The sequence below is a fragment of the Bombina bombina genome, chromosome 5, assembly GCF_027579735.1.
Source record: "Bombina bombina isolate aBomBom1 chromosome 5, aBomBom1.pri, whole genome shotgun sequence".
Lineage (NCBI taxonomy): Eukaryota > Metazoa > Chordata > Amphibia > Anura > Bombinatoridae > Bombina > Bombina bombina.
Genome location: NC_069503.1, coordinates 877,341,527 through 877,360,205, shown reverse-complemented (window position 1 = coordinate 877,360,205; position 18,679 = coordinate 877,341,527). Strand labels below are relative to the sequence as shown.

At 39.9% G+C, this 18,679-nt stretch overlaps 1 protein-coding gene across 1 annotated transcript in view; it reads left to right on the top strand.

The window, feature by feature from the left end:
• Positions 1 to 18,679, top strand: part of PRKDC (protein kinase, DNA-activated, catalytic subunit) — a 2,064,551-nt gene that overhangs the window by 342,024 nt on the left and 1,703,848 nt on the right. The window contains 1 exon segment of the mRNA XM_053715028.1: positions 3,833 to 3,992. Coding sequence (XP_053571003.1) covers positions 3,833 to 3,992 — 160 coding nt within the window.

Below are 18,679 nucleotides of genomic sequence, written 5' to 3'. Positions count from 1 at the left end.
AAATGACTTTATATTCCAAAATATGTGTGAAGATATGTTTATGTGCTAGTCCCAATATGATGAAAAAGTCTTTGGAGACTTGCACAGGTCAGAATATATGTTACTTGGGGGGAGGAGCCAACTAGGAAACTGTACAGTCGCACATTTCAAGTGCTCCGGCTCTAGTATTTATAAAAAGCAAGATTATGGACTGTTCCAGCTTGAATATTTGGCCCTTCATCAAGATTGACCAGTACGAGTGACCTGCGAACCTAATTATAAGGAGAGCTTTCCTGGAATGACTGAATTCCCTGATTTTGGTGCATAAATTGCTGACAAGCAGCTTTGAGGGCAGCCATCTTGGGCCTATCACTGTAGCATTATCCTCTAGAACGCTGCCCCTCACTACCTCTAACTATGGAGACTGCGGAGCAAATTATGGTGGACATACACTCTTTTATAGCTGATTGCCGCAGTGTGTTTGAACGCCTCACAACCCAGGCGCCCCGGCGGATGGAGGTCATGTGTGCGGCCCATGCTGATCACACACCCAATTGCACGGCTAGACATGAGAGTTTAAGAGCGGAGTATGGGCCTGCAACGGTTCACCTGGTCTGGGGAGATACCGCAATCAAGACAAGCAAGGGTAGGCAACCGGCACCCTTAGAAGCTAAACCTCCAGCTGGTACGGCTACACATACAACGCTCAGACCAGCTATGTCACACAGTCATGCTGACTTCAATCCGCAAGTAATTGCTCCTAAGATATATGGGAGCTGCCTAAGGTCCCTAGAGCTGCATAGTACACTTACCGGTACAATAGCAAAGAACCCACACGATCTCCTCTGTACTTTAGCGATTACCTTGCTAGCTTCACGGCGGCCTCCAGTAACAGACTGTGCAATCCGTATCCTGATGAGAGGCTGGGACCCCGGTGGCGACCGGGATTATCTAAACTTTGGCATTAAACCTGCTTCAGGGAAACTATTTCACACTATATGAGCAACCCCGCGCTTGACTATAGAAACAAGTCATTGATACTTCAGTATAGTAGTAGTGAGCTCAGTTTCTCAAGACTCAATGCTGCAGAGTATACGGATATCTGTTCACACTGTTTATATTATTGCTCGTGCAGCCTCTCATCTACAGCTCTCCCAAACAGCTTTTCTCAATAGGATCACATTATCATTTAAATGGCAGTGCTTCAAGGAGCGATATATAATTTGAGTAATGTCTGGTTTATACACATGTAGAGCATTACTTATAAAACGTTCATAATATCATTTATGCCGCATTCATTTACATCACATCATCCCTGAGCTCTCCACCACGAGTTGGCTTGAACTGGCTGTTACCTTCAAGCCCCCTTGTTATTTACTGAATCTCTCGCAGACTTATTCCCTAGTTTGTTTGATGCAATGTTATGTGGACATCACCATAGTTGTTAGTTGTTCATAAAGTTCCAAGTCTCAAGGGAAATATGCACATCTTTATGTTTTGTTCTTTTTTACTGCTCTTACCATCTATCACCATCTTGTTAATTTAGGCCCTTATTATTGTTACTCTGTCTGAGAAACGATTCCTTATCATACGCTGTCTTGTCAATGCTCACTGTTTCACTCTTAACATGTTGCTATATAATGGGGGCATATTGTGTCTTAAATATTTTAGTGTTTGATTTACCTGCTACATACGTGCAATTTCTTATATTTACAGGCTCCTTACTGTTTACTGTTTATTGGTACTCATAATGTTCTATACTGAACCTGCATGGTGCTCTCATAACTGCAGATCTCTACATCTTACGCATATGTTTGGGGCTTAGGTACAGTTTTTAACTACGACTTATTGCTGCCAGCGGCCGGGGCAGCTTATTGTCTATAATCTGCAAAAATATAGCTCCACAGATAAGTTTCAGCCATAGTTTCTTTAGGCATGTTTCTACTGTTATATTTATAATGATTTTATAGCCATAGCAAAAGCAAGCAATTTAAATGCTAACCCAATGTGAATTTATAGGTAGGAGCACTGTAATTATGATACCTATTTAAGTTTGTGTGATAAGCAGACCTCAAACACTACATGATGACCTGTCTTCCAGTGCAGGCTGGACCTGCGCTAATTCCTTGATACTTAGCTCCTTGCTCCTATATCCTATATAACAGAGCTACATAACCCCTGGTATTAAAAATATCCTGAATTCTTGGGATCCATTGAGCAGAATATAGTCTGGAAAGGCACAATTCTCTGACAATTTCCACTTAACACATTTAAATAATCACCCCCTTCCCCCCATATCTTGAATTCTGTATCTGGAATTCTTTTTTATACAGGACACAGCATTGACCTACCATATAAACAACCTGTTCCTCTCTATCCTCTAATAATCCATGAGCCCTCGCTACTTTCAACGCAGACTATGAGCCTTGCTCAGGTATTCAGGCTATCATCTTCACTCTACCACCTCCTCCCCCCCCCCCCCTCTCCCCTCCCCCCCCCCCCGCCCTTCCAGTTTAATGTACCTCCTAAGATAGGAAGGCTAAATACGCGGCTTATCTTGCTAATGCCGCACCTTCACAACTTTTAACATTACCTACTGATTAAGTATGCTAAATTCTTTCTTTCCCTATTTTGAACTAGTATCTAGATTAGGTCCGACAGTGGCCCATTGAGTTATCAGAAAGATGTACCTTGCTATTAATATTTTATATGTATTAGGTTACCTTGTCTATGCGCATTTATGTTCTCTTGTCTACTTAATTCAATTTATACAAAAGATCTCTCAACTATTAAAATTACCAGGATACAACGTATAACACCAAATATCCCAAATTTATACACAACTTTACCAAGTTTTTTTACCGTTATACTACCCTATATTTCTATATGAGGTGTTAATAAATGTATATAAAAAGAGGTTCTCATTTAGAGATCCTAAAGTGGTCTCTCAGCTAGACATAGCCCCCTACCTATGGTTCTGTGTCTATTAATGAGGTCCGAGAGTGGCCTCTTTTGTTAGTTAGGAGGCATACAGAATGTTAGGCATAACACTTGTATAATATGCTTCTGCATTCTCCCTTTCAGAATTGTATTATGCTGTTACACAGAATTGTACTATATGTTCCCAGCATTTCATTATCACCGTGTATGTTTTTCACATCTTATGTATGCCTTTTTCAGAACCTCAATAAAAATAATTAAAAAAAAAAAAAAAAAAAGAATATATGTTACTTTAGTTGACTGGGGTGCACTTTAAAAATATAACATAGAAGTTCCCCAAAAGACCGTCTCCAGTTGTAATTCAATAAATATTTAATTATGTTTTGTTTTGCTGTGACCCCCTTCTTCAGACATAGAGTGGTATAATAATGTGTCCTTTGTGAATATAGAGTGTGAGAAGATAAGATTGATGCTATTCTTGAAATAGGCTAATTCTTGAACAAAAAATGTATTGAAGTTTTATTAATCAAAAGGAACTTTGTCAAATAAAAAATAAACCAAAAGGAAATTATGATTTTTTTCAACCACTGTTCCCTAGCTTCCCCTGGTCTGCAAAACTGTGACTACTAAATGTAAGACGTTGTGATCAATGCACGCTTTTGATTGCTACATTTTCCCCTTATTATTTTGTGATGTTACACCAAGAGCAAAGGAAACAACATTTTTTTTAATAGACATATTAAAAACTTAACATTTCTTTTTTTTTTCTCTGCAACCAATTTGCAATGCAATTTTCATCTGCTGCAATATATTATACATCATTTTTTGTAGGTTTGTTGTAATACTAAAAAAGAAAATTCTGACTGGAGTATAGTACAGATAACTTAATAAAGGTTTGCATGATCTCTTTCAGTGAAATATTACCAAACAAACATTTGGAATACTTTGAACCATGGGTCTATGTTTTTGGTTATGAGATTGTGCTACAATCAACTCGTCTGCCGTTGATCAGTGGGTTTTACAAGCTGTTATCCATTGTTATGAAAAATGCAAATAAACTGAGATATTTTGGGGTATGTATTGCTGTCTAATTATACTAGACCTATAAAGCTATAACATAAAGCCTTTGCACATAATAGCCTGCTGCAAGGAAAACATTTAGCCATGTTTTACAAATAAGAGAAAACTATTACAATTGCACTATTTAAAAAAATTGGATGGAAAGGGGGGTTTAAGCCATATTTCTTTCCTATGGCATAGAGTACACAATTCATTCCAATTATTAGTGGGATATTCACTCCTGGCCAGCAGGAGGCAGCAAAGAGCACCCCAGCAAAGCTGTTAAGTATCACTTCCCTTACCCATAACCCCCAGTCATTCTCTTTGCTTTGATCACGGGAGGATGGTGAAGAAGGTGTTTGAAGATATTAATCCTTTAATGGGCACTTTTCCCTGCAAGCAAGGATTTGGGGCTATGCTGTGTCCATGTCAATCTCCTTGGTAGGAGTAATGGTGGCTTTTAGCCGTTAGAAAGGTGCAAGGTGGTCCTTGCTTTATTTCTAACACTTATGCTACCCCTTTAATAGAAAATCAGAGCTGGTTTCTCTGTTTGTTCTTTTTCTTCGGGTCTCTTACAGATGTTGGTGTATCAGTCGCACCTTAGAAGCTGTTCCTGCCCTGCAGCCGGATTCACAGGTATGGGCTTTTGCCTTCTAGGTATTGGGGGCAGCACTTTAGAGGTTAATCCTCTGTGTATCTTTTGTATGGGACTCATTTTTTTTCCTGGGTATGGGAATATGAGTTTGGGCTGTATTTCATGTACAGGGGCATCTAAGTGTATTTTATTAAAAACAAAAAAAATCTACAATAGGAGGAGAGTCTTTGGGGGTTAATATTTAGCCCTAGATTTTGAGGCTAAGAAGGCTGGACGTTTCAGGGTTATTTTGTTTTCCCTATTTTGGTGGGTTTTTATTTTGGCAGTATTTTGTTTTTAAATTTGGCGCTTGTTTCGCGCGCTTGGGGCTGGTGACGTTGCGGTCACGTGTTTCTCTGCTCTTCCTCTTTTGATTTCTCATAGCGTCTTGAGCAGCAGAGTGGCGTGCTTCTTGGAGCTGCTGTTGGGGGCATTTATTTTCTTTTGACACGGTTGCTAGTGGGAGCTCCTGGTTTCGGTGTGGTGAGTTACCTCAGTCAGTCTGAGGATATAGAGGTAGCGTCTTACTTTTGATCTCTTTCTGCAGTGGGGTTTTTTACTTCTATTTAGTTTGTTTAATTCTGTGAGAATTTTCAAATACTTTTTGCTACTATAGACACTGAACTAATTGTTGCAGCTTCCTTAGTTAAATGTTTACTTTGGAGGCTCAGATTATGCCTCCTATGTTTAGATAAGAATTTAAACTTTAAAGATAAAATGTATCCTGAGCTTGTCTCTCAGGATAATGCTGTCCAGGCCATGCCTCAGTTACCTCCTCAGATGCCCCATTCTATTTTATATGAAGTGCCCTGCGGTTTCTTTCAGCCTCCTTCTGGAGGTGTTTATTTACCTACGGATTTTGCTTAACAAATATCATCTGCTGTGTCTGCAGCTTTATCAGCTTTTTCAGTTTCTGGTAAACGTAAGGGGAAGTCCAAGTAAATTAATGTTGGTAAGGGTTCTGACTTGGGTAAGGCTGCGTTAGTCAGTCTGTCACAGTTATCGGATAAATCCTCAGAGGCTTCTGAGGGTAAGCTATCTGATTCTGATACTGTTATGACCAATGCTACAGATTCAGAGGAGGAGACTACTATAGAGGAGGTCCAAGATAGGATCAAAGCTCTCAAGTTAGCTAATACCTTTATTTGTGATGCCAATATGCAAGTTCTTAGATTGGTTTTCTTGTTTCTAATGACACAGTGAGTCCACGGATCATCATTAAAGGAACACTCAGGTCAAATTAAATTTTCATTATTCAGATACGGCATGTCATTTTAAACAACTTTCCAATTTACTTCCATTAAAAACATTCTTTTATATTTACACTTTTTGAGTCACCAGCTCCTACTGAGCATGTGCAAGATTTCACAGACTATACGTATATGCATTTGTGATTGGATAATTGCTATCACATGGTTAAGGGGGAGTGGAAATATACATAACTTTGAAATTTGTTATAAAAAATCTACTACTCATTTGAAGTTCAGACTAAGTGCTATTGCATTGTCTTGTTATCTTGCATTTGTTGATTATGCAAATCTAATGTGTTGACTGGTCCTTTAATTACTGTTGGGAATATCACTCCTGGCCAGCAGGAGGAGGCAAAGAGCACCACAGCAGAGCTGTTTTTTTTAAAAAATATTTGTCACCGACAGGATGTTCCGTATACAGAATCTCTGCCATACACGGCCATATACATTTTATACAAAAAGAAGAAAACATATTCATACATGTTTGGGGCAATGCACAATACAATTATAACATCATCTTGCCAGTGTTTTGACATTTCACAAAAAAGTATACATCTAACCATAATCATACTTATCAGGTTCTTTTTTTTTTTTTAATGCAAGTTTTTTTTTATTGATTTTACCAGATAATTAATAAACAATATAACCAAAACAAAAGAGAGAGAGAGAAAAAAAAAAGCCCTCCCACTCTCCTCCCCTGCCCACCTCACCCCGAGCCACTTTAACCCATGGCATAGCCCACTATTCCCTCCAAAAGAAAAACTCTTGGTTATGTCTCTCCAGTATTGGAAATCCAAGTAGCCGGAAACATGCCTAATATCACTAATTCTGAGAAGCTAATAGAGGACAGGAACGGGAAAAGGATCTGTTTTTAAAGAGCGAGAGAATACGTCTTAATAATAGGTAACCATCCCAGGAGAAAGTTTTTAATTCTCTTTCTCGTACAAGGTGTATCCAGTCCACGGATTCATCCTTTACTTGTGGGATATTCTCATTCCCTACAGGAAGTAGCAAAGAGAGCACACAGCAAAGCTGTCCATATAGCTCCCCCTCTAGCTCCACCCCCCAGTCATTCTCTTTGCTGGCTCTAAGCACTAGGGTCTCTCTCGGGAGTGTAAAGTGAATGTGGTGTTAGAATTGTAGTTTTATTATCTTCAATCAAAAGTTTGTTATTTTAAATAGTACCGGTTTGTACTATTTACTCTCTAGCAGAAAAGTGATGAAGATTTCTGCTGAGAGGAAAATGATTTTAGCATGTTGTAACTAAAATCCACTGCTGTTCCCACACAGGACTGAGGAGTACCAGAAAACTTCAGTTGGGGGGAACAGTTTGCAGGGTGATCTGCAATAAGGTATGTTCAGTCATTTATTTCTAGACAAGACTGAGATAATGCTAGAAGACTGACAAGATCCCCATGAGGGGAGGGTAAGCTATGTTCACAGACTTAGTAAGGAATTGAATGCTTACATAATAGGGCTAATATACTGGTTGACACTTATTCAGGGCAATCGATTGGCTAAGGAAAAATCGTTTTGCAAGACACTTTGAAAGCCATTTTGTTTTTTTTTCTGGGGTTATTACCACATGGCTGTTTTTTAGTCACTTAGGAGTGATTTACTAGGTCTCACAGCTCCGGAGTAGAGTGGGAGGGGCCTAATTGCCTCAGATGCACAATTAGAATTGCAGAGAAGTTCATGCTGTTTCACATGGAGGGTCCTGCTGATGTTTGAGGGCCTAAAAGAAGCTATATTCCACCAAATCTGATCCCTAAGGGAAAGTAGGGCCACAGCAAGGCTGTGGCAAGGTGCTGTAGTGATTTAACCAGGTGTTGGCTTTAGGCTGCTCCGGTTTGGGCATTAAGGGGTTAATCGTTTTGAAACTTGGGGTGCAATCTTATTAAGGCTTTAGCTACATACTGTGAAAATTTCAGAAAGATTGCTGCATTTTTCACCCTTTTGTAAAATTGTGTGCTCTTTTTAACTCTTAAAGGCACAGTAACGTTTTTTTCAAATTGTGTTTATTTGATTAAAGTGATGCCAAGCCTGTTTGTGTACTCTACTAGTCTGTTAAACATGTCTGACACTAAGGAAAATCCTTGTTCAATGTGTTTAGAAGCCATGGTGGAACCCCCTCTCAGAATGTGTCCCACTTGTACTGATATGTCTATACACTTTAAAGATCATATTGTTGCACTTAAGAATGTGGCCCAAGATGATTCTCAGACTGAAGGTAACGAGGGTAGCCCGTCTGCCTCTCCCCAAGTGTCACAACCAGTTACGCCCGCGCAAGCGACGCCTAGTACCTCTAGTGCGTCTAACCCTTTTACATTACAAGACTTAGCGGCAGTCATGGATAATTCTCTTACAGCCTTCTTATCTAAACTGCCCGTGTTACCTGCAAAGCGTGATAGCTCTGTTTTAAGAACAGATTATGAGCATTCTGACGCTTTGGTAGCCGTATCCGATATACCCTCACAACGCTCTGAAGTGGGAGCGAGGGATTTGATGTCTGAGGGAGAAGTCTCTGATTCAGGAAGGGTTCCTCCCCAGACAGATTCAGATACATTGGCTTTTAAATTTAAACTAGAACACCTCCGTGTTTTACTTAGGGAGGTATTAGCTACTCTGGATGACTGTGACCCTTTGGTGATCCCAGAGAATTTGTGTAAAATGGACAAGTACCTAGAGGTCCCTGTTTACACGGATGCGTTTCCGGTCCCTAAGAGGATTGCGGATATCGTTACTAGGGAGTGGGATAGGCCAGGTGTCCCTTTTGTCCCCCCCCCCTGTTTTTAAGAAAATGTTCCCCATATCTGACCCCATGCGGGACTCGTGGCAGACGGTCCCTAGGTGGAGGGGGCTGTTTCTACACTAGCTAAACGCACAACCATACCAATTGAAGACAGTTGTGCTTTTAAAGACCCTATGGATAAAAAAATAGAGGGTTTACTTAAGAAAATTTTTGTTCAACAAGGTTTTCTTCTCCAACCTATTGCCTGCATTATTCCTGTAACTACTGCAGCTGCTTTCTGGTTTGAGGCGCTGGAAGACACGCTCCAGACGGAGACCTCATATGAGGAAATTATGGATAGAATTAAGGCTCTAAAGCTAGCTAATTCTTTTATCACTGACGCCGCTTTCCAAATAGCTAAGTTTGCGGCGAAAAAATAAAATAAAATTCATGTTTCGCCATTTTGGCGCGCAGGGCGCTATGGCTAAAGTCCTGGTCGGCCGATGTGTTGTCTAAATCCAAGCTTTTGAACATTCCTTTCAAAGGGAAGACCCTATTCGGGCCTGAATTGAAAGAGATTATTTCAGATATCACCGGGGGAAAAGGCCATGCTCTCCCTCAGGACAAAGCCTTTAAAACAAAGAATAAAGCTAATTTTCGTTCCTTTCGCAATTTCAGGAACGCCCCCGCTTCATCCTCTCCGGCTGCAAAGCAAGAGGGTAACGCATCACAGCCCAAGGCAAACTGGAAACCTTACCAATGCTGGAATAAGGGTAAACAGGCCAAAAAGCCTGCAGCTGCCACCAAGACAGCATGAAGGGGTAGCCCCCGATCCGGGACCGGATCTAGTAGGGGGCAGACTCTCTCTCTTCGCTCAGGCCTGGGCAAGAGATGTACACGATCCTTGGGCATTAGAGATTGTAGCCCAGGGATACCTTCTAGAATTTAAGGACTCTCCTCCAAGGGGAAGGTTCCACATTTCTCGTCTGTCTACAGATCAGACAAAGAAAGAGGCGTTTTTACGCTGTGTAGAAGATCTACATACAATGGGAGTGATCCACCCAGTTCCAATTGCAGAACAAGCACTGGGGTTTTACTCAAACTTTCAGACCAATCCTGGATCTCAAAATTCTAAACAAATTCCTCAGAGTCCCATCATTCAAGATGGAGACCATTCGGACAATCTTACCAATGATCCAGGAGGGTCAATATATGACTACCGTGGATCTAAAGGATGCGTATCTGCACATTCCTATCCACAAAGATCATCACCAGTTTCTCAGGTTCGCCTTTCTGGACAAGCATTTTCAGTTTGTGGCTCTTCCTTTCGGGTTGGCCACTGCTCCCAGAATTTTCACAAAGGTGCTAGGGTCCCTCCTGGCGGTTCTAAGACCGCGGGGCATAGCAGTGGCGCCTTACCTAGACGACATCTTAATTCAGGCGTCAACTTTCCAAAGAACCAAGTCTCACACGGAGATTGTATTGGCCTTTCTTAGGTCTCACGGGTGGAAGGTGAACATCAAAAAGAGTTCTCTCTCCCCCCTCACAAGAGTTCCATTCCTAGGAACCCTGATAGACTCGGTAGAAATGAAAATATTTCTGACGGAGGTCAGAAAGCTAAAACTCTTAACTACTTGCCGAGCTCTTTATTCTAAGTCGTCAGACTTTTCACCCGGGGGAGTGGGAACTCCGCCCGGAGGTATTTGCCCAGCTGACTCAGCTATGGGGCACCCCAGAGTTGGATCTGATGGCGTCCCGTCAGAACACCAAACTTCCTAAGGTGGTATCTAATAAGAATATCAATCAGGAGATTGTTGTTCCGTCATTGTGCCCTAATCCTTCTTCAAAGAAGGAACGTCTATTACACAATCTTGACGTGGTTCGTGCTTTAAAGTTTTATTTACAAGCTACTAAAGATTTTTGTCAAACATCTGCATTGTTTGTTGTCTACTCTGGACAGAGGAAAGGCCAAAAGGCTTCTGCAACTTCTCTTTCCTTTTGGTTAAGAAGTATAATCCGCTTAGCTTATGAGACTGCTGGCCAGAAGCCTCCTGTAAGAATTACAGCTCATTCCACTAGAGCAGTGGCTTCCACATGGGCTTTTAAAAATGAGACTTCTGTTGAACAGATTTGTAAGGCGGCGACTTGGTCTTCGCTCCATACTTTTTCTAAATTCTACAAATTTGATACTTTTGCTTCTTCGGAGGCTATTTTTGGGAGAAAGGTCTTACAGGCAGTGGTGCCTTCCGTTTAAGCACCTGCCTTGTCGTTCCCTTCTTCCGTGTCCTATAGCTTTGGTATTGGTATCCCACAAGTAATGGATGAATCCGTGGACTGGATACACCTTACAAGAGAAAACAAAATTTATGCTTACCTGATAAATTTATTTCTCTTGTGGTGTATCCAGTCCACGGCCCGCCCTGTCATTTTAAGGCAGGTGTTTTTTAAATTTTTAAACTACAGTCACCACTGCACCCTATAGTTTCTCCTTTCTCTTGCTTGTCTTCGGTCGAATGACTGGGAGGTGGCAGTTAGGGGAGGAGCTATATAGACAGCTCTGCTGTGGGTGATTCTCTTGCAGCTTCCTGTTGGGAAGGAGAATATCCCACAAGTAATGGATGAATCCGTGGACTGGATACACCACAAGAGAAATAAATTTATCAGGTAAGCATAAATTTTGTTATTCCTATTCCATAAACTTGTTATTCCATAAAAGCTGATATGTTTCAGTACTGGTTTGACTGTCTACTGGTTGTTTTGCTGGTAGATGAGTGTCTATTGGTGAGTATAATTTTTTCATTTAGACACTCTATAGCTTTAATATGGACAATCATGTTTTATATATATTTTCATAGTTATTTATCAGACTTAAATTTGAAGACTTAAAGGGACACTAAACCCAAAAATTTTCTTTCGTGATTCAGTTAGATTATACAATTTTAAACAACATTCCAATTTATTTCTATTATCTAATTTGCTACATTCTTTAGATATCCTTTTCTGAAGAAATAGCAATGCACATGGGTGAGCCAACCACACAAGACATCTACTGTATGTGCAGCCACCAATCAGCAGCTACTAAGCCTATCTAGATATGCTTTTCAGCAAAGGATGAGAATGAAGCAAAATAGTTAATAGAAGTAAATTAGAAAGTTGTTTAAAATTGCATGATTTTTCTAAATCATGAGTGTCATTTCCCTTTAAACTTTACCTTCATAAGCTAATAACACTCAGGTGTTTGTAATACACATTAAGGCTTTGAATACTTGCAGGTTTGTGTTCTGATCCATGCCAGTGAACAAGGGCCATGGGAGAGCCTGAAACATGTTTGGCTTTCAGTCCTAACCAACATTTTGGATCTTATTCCTTTGTTTTTATGGCGCTTTTTATTCAATCATAATAAAGGATTACTATTTGAAGTATCTTTGATTTTTCAGAGGTGAAGGTTTGGTGCATATTTATTTGTTTTATATATTTATAGTTATATATTTATTTTATTTACATTATTCCCCCTTTTTTGTGCGTCTGCTTTTTTGGCGCACTGATCTCCTGTTTAACTGTCAGTTTGTGTGTTGTTCAATGGTGCTGAGCGTTATCTGGGCATCAGATGTGAAGTTTACTTGTCCTGCTTTTTTTTTTACAATTCGACCTTGTGTACCTTGTACTTGTAATTCTTTTAAAGCTACTTTAGGAGGGTGTACGTTTTTCCCCCCCATTCCTCAAGAGCTTTTATTAAGGAGATATAATTGTTTCTTTCATGTAATTAGCAAGAGTCCATGAGCTAGTGACGTATGGGATATACATTCCTACCAGGAGGGGCAAAGTTTCCCAAACCTCAAAATGCCTATAAATACACCCCTCACCACACCCACAATTCAGTTTTACAAACTTTGCCTCCGATGGAGGTGGTGAAGTAAGTTTGTGCTAGATTCTACGTTGATATGCGCTCCGCAGCAAGTTGGAGCCCGGTTTTCCTCTCAGCGTGAAGTGAATGTCAGAGGGATGTGAGGAGAGTATTGCCTATTTGAATGCAGTGATCTCCTTCTACGGGGTCTATTTCATAGGTTCTCTGTTATCGGTCGTAGAGATTCATCTCTTACCTCCCTTATCAGATCGACGATATACTCTTATATATACCATTACCTCTGCTGATTCTCGTTTCAGTACTGGTTTGGCTTTCTACAAACATGTAGATGAGTGTCCTGGGGTAAGTAAATCTTATTTTCTGTGACACTCTAAGCTATGGTTGGGCACTTTGTTTATAAAGTTCTAAATATATGTATTCAAACATTTATTTGCCTTGACTCAGAATGTTCAACTTTCCTTATTTTTCAGACAGTCAGTTTCATATTTGGGATAATGCATTTGATTTAATCATTTTTTTCTTACCTTCAAAAATTTGACTCTTTTTCCCTGTGGGCTGTTAGGCTCGCGGGGGCTGAAAATGCTTCATTTTATTGCGTCATTCTTGGCGCTGACTTTTTTGGCGCAAAAATTCTTTTCCGTTTCCGGCGTCATACGTGTCGCCGGAAGTTGCGTCATTTTTTTGACGTTATTTTGCGCCAAAAATGTCGGCGTTCCGGATGTGGCGTCATTTTTGGCGCCAAAAGCATTTAGGCGCCAAATAATGTGGGCGTCTTATTTGGCGCTAAAAAATATGGGCGTCGCTTTTGTCTCCACATTATTTAAGTCTCATTTTTCATTGCTTCTGGTTGCTAGAAGCTTGTTCTTTGGCATTTTTTCCCATTCCTGAAACTGTCATTTAAGGAATTTGATCAATTTTGCTTTATATGTTGTTTTTTCTCTTACATATTGCAAGATGTCTCACGTTGCATCTGAGTCAGAAGATACTACAGGAAAATCGCTGTCTAGTGCTGGATCTACCAAAGCTAAGTGTATCTGCTGTAAACTTTTGGTAGCTATTCCTCCAGCTGTTGTTTGTATTGATTGTCATGACAAACTTGTTAATGCAGATAATATTTCCTTTAGTAAAGTACCATTGCCTGTTGCAGTTCCTTCAACATCTAAGGTGCAGAATGTTCCTGATAACATAAGAGATTTTGTTTCTGAATCCATAAAGAAGGCTATGTCTGTTATTTCTCCTTCTAGTAAACGTAAAAATCTTTTAAAACTTCTCTCCCTACAGATGAATTTTTAAATGAACATCATCATTCTGATTGTGATGACTCTTCTGGTTCAGAGGATTCTGTCTCAGAGGTTGATGCTGATAAATCTTCATATTTATTTAAAATGGAATTTATTCGTTCTTTACTTAAAGAAGTTCTAATTGCTTTAGAAATAGAGGATTCTGGTCCTCTTGATACTAATTCTAAACGTTTGGATAAGGTATTTAAATCTCCTGTGGTTATTCCAGAAGTTTTTCCTGTTCCTAATGCTATTTCTGCAGTAATTTCCAAAGAATGGGATAAATTGGGTAATTCATTTACTCCTTCTAAACGTTTTAAGCAATTATATCCTGTGCCGTCTGACAGATTAGAATTTTGGGACAAAATCCCTAAAGTTGATGGGGCTATTTCTACCCTTGCTAAACGTACTACTATTCCTACGTCAGATGGTACTTCGTTTAAGGATCCTTTAGATAGGAAAATTGAATCCTTTCTAAGAAAAGCTTATCTGTGTTCAGGTAATCTTCTTAGACCTGCTATATCTTTGGCTGATGTTGCTGCAGCTTCAACTTTTTGGTTGGAAACTTTAGCGCAACAAGTAACACATCATGATTCTCATGATATTATTATTCTTCTTCAGCATGCTAATAATTTTATCTGTGATGCCATCTTTGATATTATCAGAGTTGATGTCAGGTTTATGTCTCTAGCTATTTTAGCTAGAAGAGCTTTATGGCTTAAGACTTGGAATGCTGATATGGCTTCTAAATCAACTCTACTTTCCATTTCTTTCCAGGGTAACAAATTATTTGGTTCTCAGTTGGATTCTATTATTTCAACTGTTACTGGTGGGAAAGGAACTTTTTTACCACAGGATAAAAAATCTAAAGGTAAAAACAGGGCTAATAATCGTTTTCGTTCCTTTCGTTTCAACAAAGAACAAAAGTCTGATCCTTCATCCTCAGGAGCAGTTTCTGTTTGGAAACCATCTCCAATTTGGAATAAATCCAAGCCAGCCAGAAAGGCAAAGCCTGCTTCTAAGTCCACATGAAGGTGCGGCCCTCATTCCAGCTCAGCTGGTAGGGGGCAGGTTACGTTTTTTCAAAGAAATTTGGATCAATTCTGTTCACAATCTTTGGATTCAGAACATTGTTTCAGAAGGGTACAGAATTGGTTTCAAGATGAGACCTCCTGCAAAGAGATTTTTTCTTTCCCGTGTCCCAGTAAATCCAGTAAAAGCTCAAGCATTTCTGAATTGTGTTTCAGATCTAGAGTTGACTGGAGTAATTATGCCAGTTCCAGTTCAGGAACAGGGGATGGGGTTTTATTCAAATCTCTTCATTGTACCAAAGAAGGAGAATTCCTTCAGACCAGTTCTGGATCTAAAAATATTGAATCGTTATGTAAGGATACCAACGTTCAAGATGGTAACTGTAAGGACTATCTTGCCTTTTGTTCAGCAAGGGAATTATATGTCCACAATAGATTTACAGGATGCATATCTGCATATTCCGATTCATCCAGATCATTATCAGTTCCTGAGATTCTCTTTTCTGGACAAGCATTACCAGTTTGTGGCTCTGCCGTTTGGCCTAGCTACAGCTCCAAGAATTTTTACAAAGGTTCTCGGTGCCCTTCTGTCTGTAATCAGAGAACAGGGTATTGTGGTATTTCCTTATTTGGACGATATCTTGGTACTTGCTCAGTCTTTACATTTAGCAGAATTTCATACGAATCGACTTGTGTTGTTTCTTCAAGATCATGGTTGGAGGATCAATTTACCAAAAAGTTCATTGATTCCTCAGACAAGGGTAACCTTTCTGGGTTTCCAGATAGATTCAGTGTCCATGACTCTGTCTTTAACAGACAAGAGACGTCTAAAACTGATTGCAGCTTGTCGAAACCTTCAGTCACAATCATTCCCTTCGGTAGCCTTATGCATGGAAATTCTAGGTCTTATGACTGCTGCATCGGACGCGATCCCCTTTGCTCGTTTTCACATGCGACCTCTTCAGCTTTGTATGCTGAATCAATGGTGCAAGGATTACACAAAGATATCTCAATTAATATCTTTAAAACCGATTGTTCGACACTCTCTAACGTGGTGGACAGATCACCATCGTTTAATTCAGGGGGCTTCTTTTGTGCTTCCGACCTGGACTGTAATTTCAACAGATGCAAGTCTCACAGGTTGGGGAGCTGTGTGGGGATCTCTGACGGCACAAGGAGTTTGGGAATCTCAGGAGGTGAGATTACCGATCAATATTTTGGAACTCCGTGCAATTTTCAGAGCTCTTCAGTTTTGGCCTCTTCTGAAGAGAGAATCGTTCATTTGTTTTCAGACAGACAATGTCACAACTGTGGCATACATCAATCATCAAGGAGGAACTCACAGTCCTCTGGCTATGAAAGAAGTATCTCAAATTTTGGTTTGGGCGGAATCCAGCTCCTGTCTAATCTCTGCGGTTCATATCCCAGGTGTAGACAATTGGGAAGCGGATTATCTCAGTCGCCAAACGTTGCATCCGGGCGAATGGTCTCTTCACCCAGAGGTATTTCTTCAGATTGTTCAAATGTGGGAACTTCCAGAAATAGATTTGATGGCGTCCCATCTAAACAAGAAACTTCCCAGGTATCTGTCCAGATCCCGGGATCCTCAGGCGGAAGCAGTGGATGCATTATCACTTCCTTGGAAGTATCATCCTGCCTATATCTTTCCGCCTCTAGTTCTTCTTCCAAGAGTAATCTCCAAGATTCTGAAGGAATGCTCGTTTGTTCTGCTGGTAGCTCCGGCATGGCCTCACAGGTTTTGGTATGCGGATCTTGTCCGGATGGCCTCTTGCCAACCGTGGACTCTTCCGTTAAGACCAGACCTTCTGTCACAAGGTCCTTTTTTCCATCAGGATCTGAAATCCTTAAATTTAAAGGTATGGAGATTGAACGCTTGATTCTTCGTCAAAGAGGTTTCTCTGACTCTGTGATTAATACTATGTTACAGGCTCGTAAATCTGTATCTAGAGAGATATATTATAGAGTCTGGAAGACTTATATTTCTTGGTGTATTTCTCATCATTTTTCTTGGCATTCTTTTAGAATACCGAGAATTTTACAGTTTCTTCAGGATGGTTTAGATAAAGGTTTGTCCGCAAGTTCCTTGAAAGGACAAATCTCTGCTCTTTCTGTTCTTTTTCACAGAAAGATTGCTATTCTTCCTGATATTCATTGTTTTGTACAAGCCTTGGTTCGTATAAAACCTGTCATTAAGTCAATTTCTCCTCCTTGGAGTTTGAATTTGGTTCTGGGGGCTCTTCAAGCTCCTCCGTTTGAACCTATGCATTCATTGGACATTAAATTACTTTCTTGGAAAGTTTTGTTCCTTTTGGCCATCTCTTCTGCCAGAAGAGTTTCTGAATTATCTGCTCTTTCTTGTGAGTCTCCTTTTCTGATTTTTCATCAGGATAAGGCGGTGTTGCGAACTTCTTTTGAATTTTTACCTAAAGTTGTGAATTCCAACAACATTAGTAGAGAAATTGTGGTTCCTTCATTATGTCCTAATCCTAAGAATTCTAAGGAGAAATCGTTGCATTCTTTGGATGTTGTTAGAGCTTTAAAATATTATGTTGAAGCTACTAAATCTTTCCGAAAGACTTCTAGTCTATTTGTTATCTTTTCCGGTTCTAGAAAAGGCCAGAAAGCTTCTGCCATTTCTTTGGCATCTTGGTTGAAATCTTTAATTCATCTTGCCTATGTTGAGTCGGGTAAAACTCCGCCTCAGAGAATTACAGCTCATTCTACTAGGTCAGTTTCTACTTCCTGGGCGTTTAGGAATGAAGCTTCGCTTGATCAGATTTGCAAAGCAGCAACTTGGTCCTCTTTGCATACTTTTACTAAATTCTACCATTTTGATGTATTTTCTTCTTCTGAAGCAGTTTTTGGTAGAAAAGTACTTCAGGCAGCGGTTTCAGTTTGAATCTTCTGCTTATGTTTTTCGTTAAACTTTATTTTGGGTGTGGATTATTTTCAGCAGAAATTGGCTGTCTTTATTTTATCCCTCCCTCTCTAGTGACTCTTGTGTGGAAAGATCCACATCTTGGGTAATCATTATCCCATACGTCACTAGCTCATGGACTCTTGCTAATTACATGAAAGAAAACATAATTTATGTAAGAACTTACCTGATAAATTCATTTCTTTCATATTAGCAAGAGTCCATGAGGCCCGCCCTTTTTTTGTGGTGGTTATGATTTTGTATAAAGCACAATTATTCCAATTCCTTATTTTATATGCTTTCGCACTTTTTTATCACCCCACTTCTTGGCTATTCGTTAAACTGAATTGTGGGTGTGGTGAGGGGTGTATTTATAGGCATTTTGAGGTTTGGGAAACTTTGCCCCTCCTGGTAGGAATGTATATCCCATACGTCACTAGCTCATGGACTCTTGCTAATATGAAAGAAATGAATTTATCAGGTAAGTTCTTACATAAATTATGTTTTTTGCTTTGCTTTGCCCAATGCTATAATGGAGTCTGATTCTGTCCCTAAATATACCTTAGAAGCTGAGTCTCCTGAACACCTTCTTACCATTATTAAGTGTGTTTATTGTAAAAAAGCTAATGTTTCTCCTCCAGCTTATTTATGTGACTCATGTTAATCTATGTTAACGCATTCAGACCCACCTAATGTTTTTTTTTCTGTTGGTATCACTGCTCCTTCTGTCTGTTCTTTACTGGAACCCAATGTTTAGTACAGCAGACTGCGCATCTATAAGGTGCTCGTGGTAACCAGGGGTACTGCCACATCCCCTTCCATCAAATGCCACAATCAACGGTCCACAGCACCAAAGTTTAAAAAACTTCACTTTATTTCAGACAGATAAAAAAATCCAAACTGTGACATTTCAGGGTTTCCACCTTAATCATACATGCTTCACATATGTTTTATGTAAAGGCAATTTGGTGC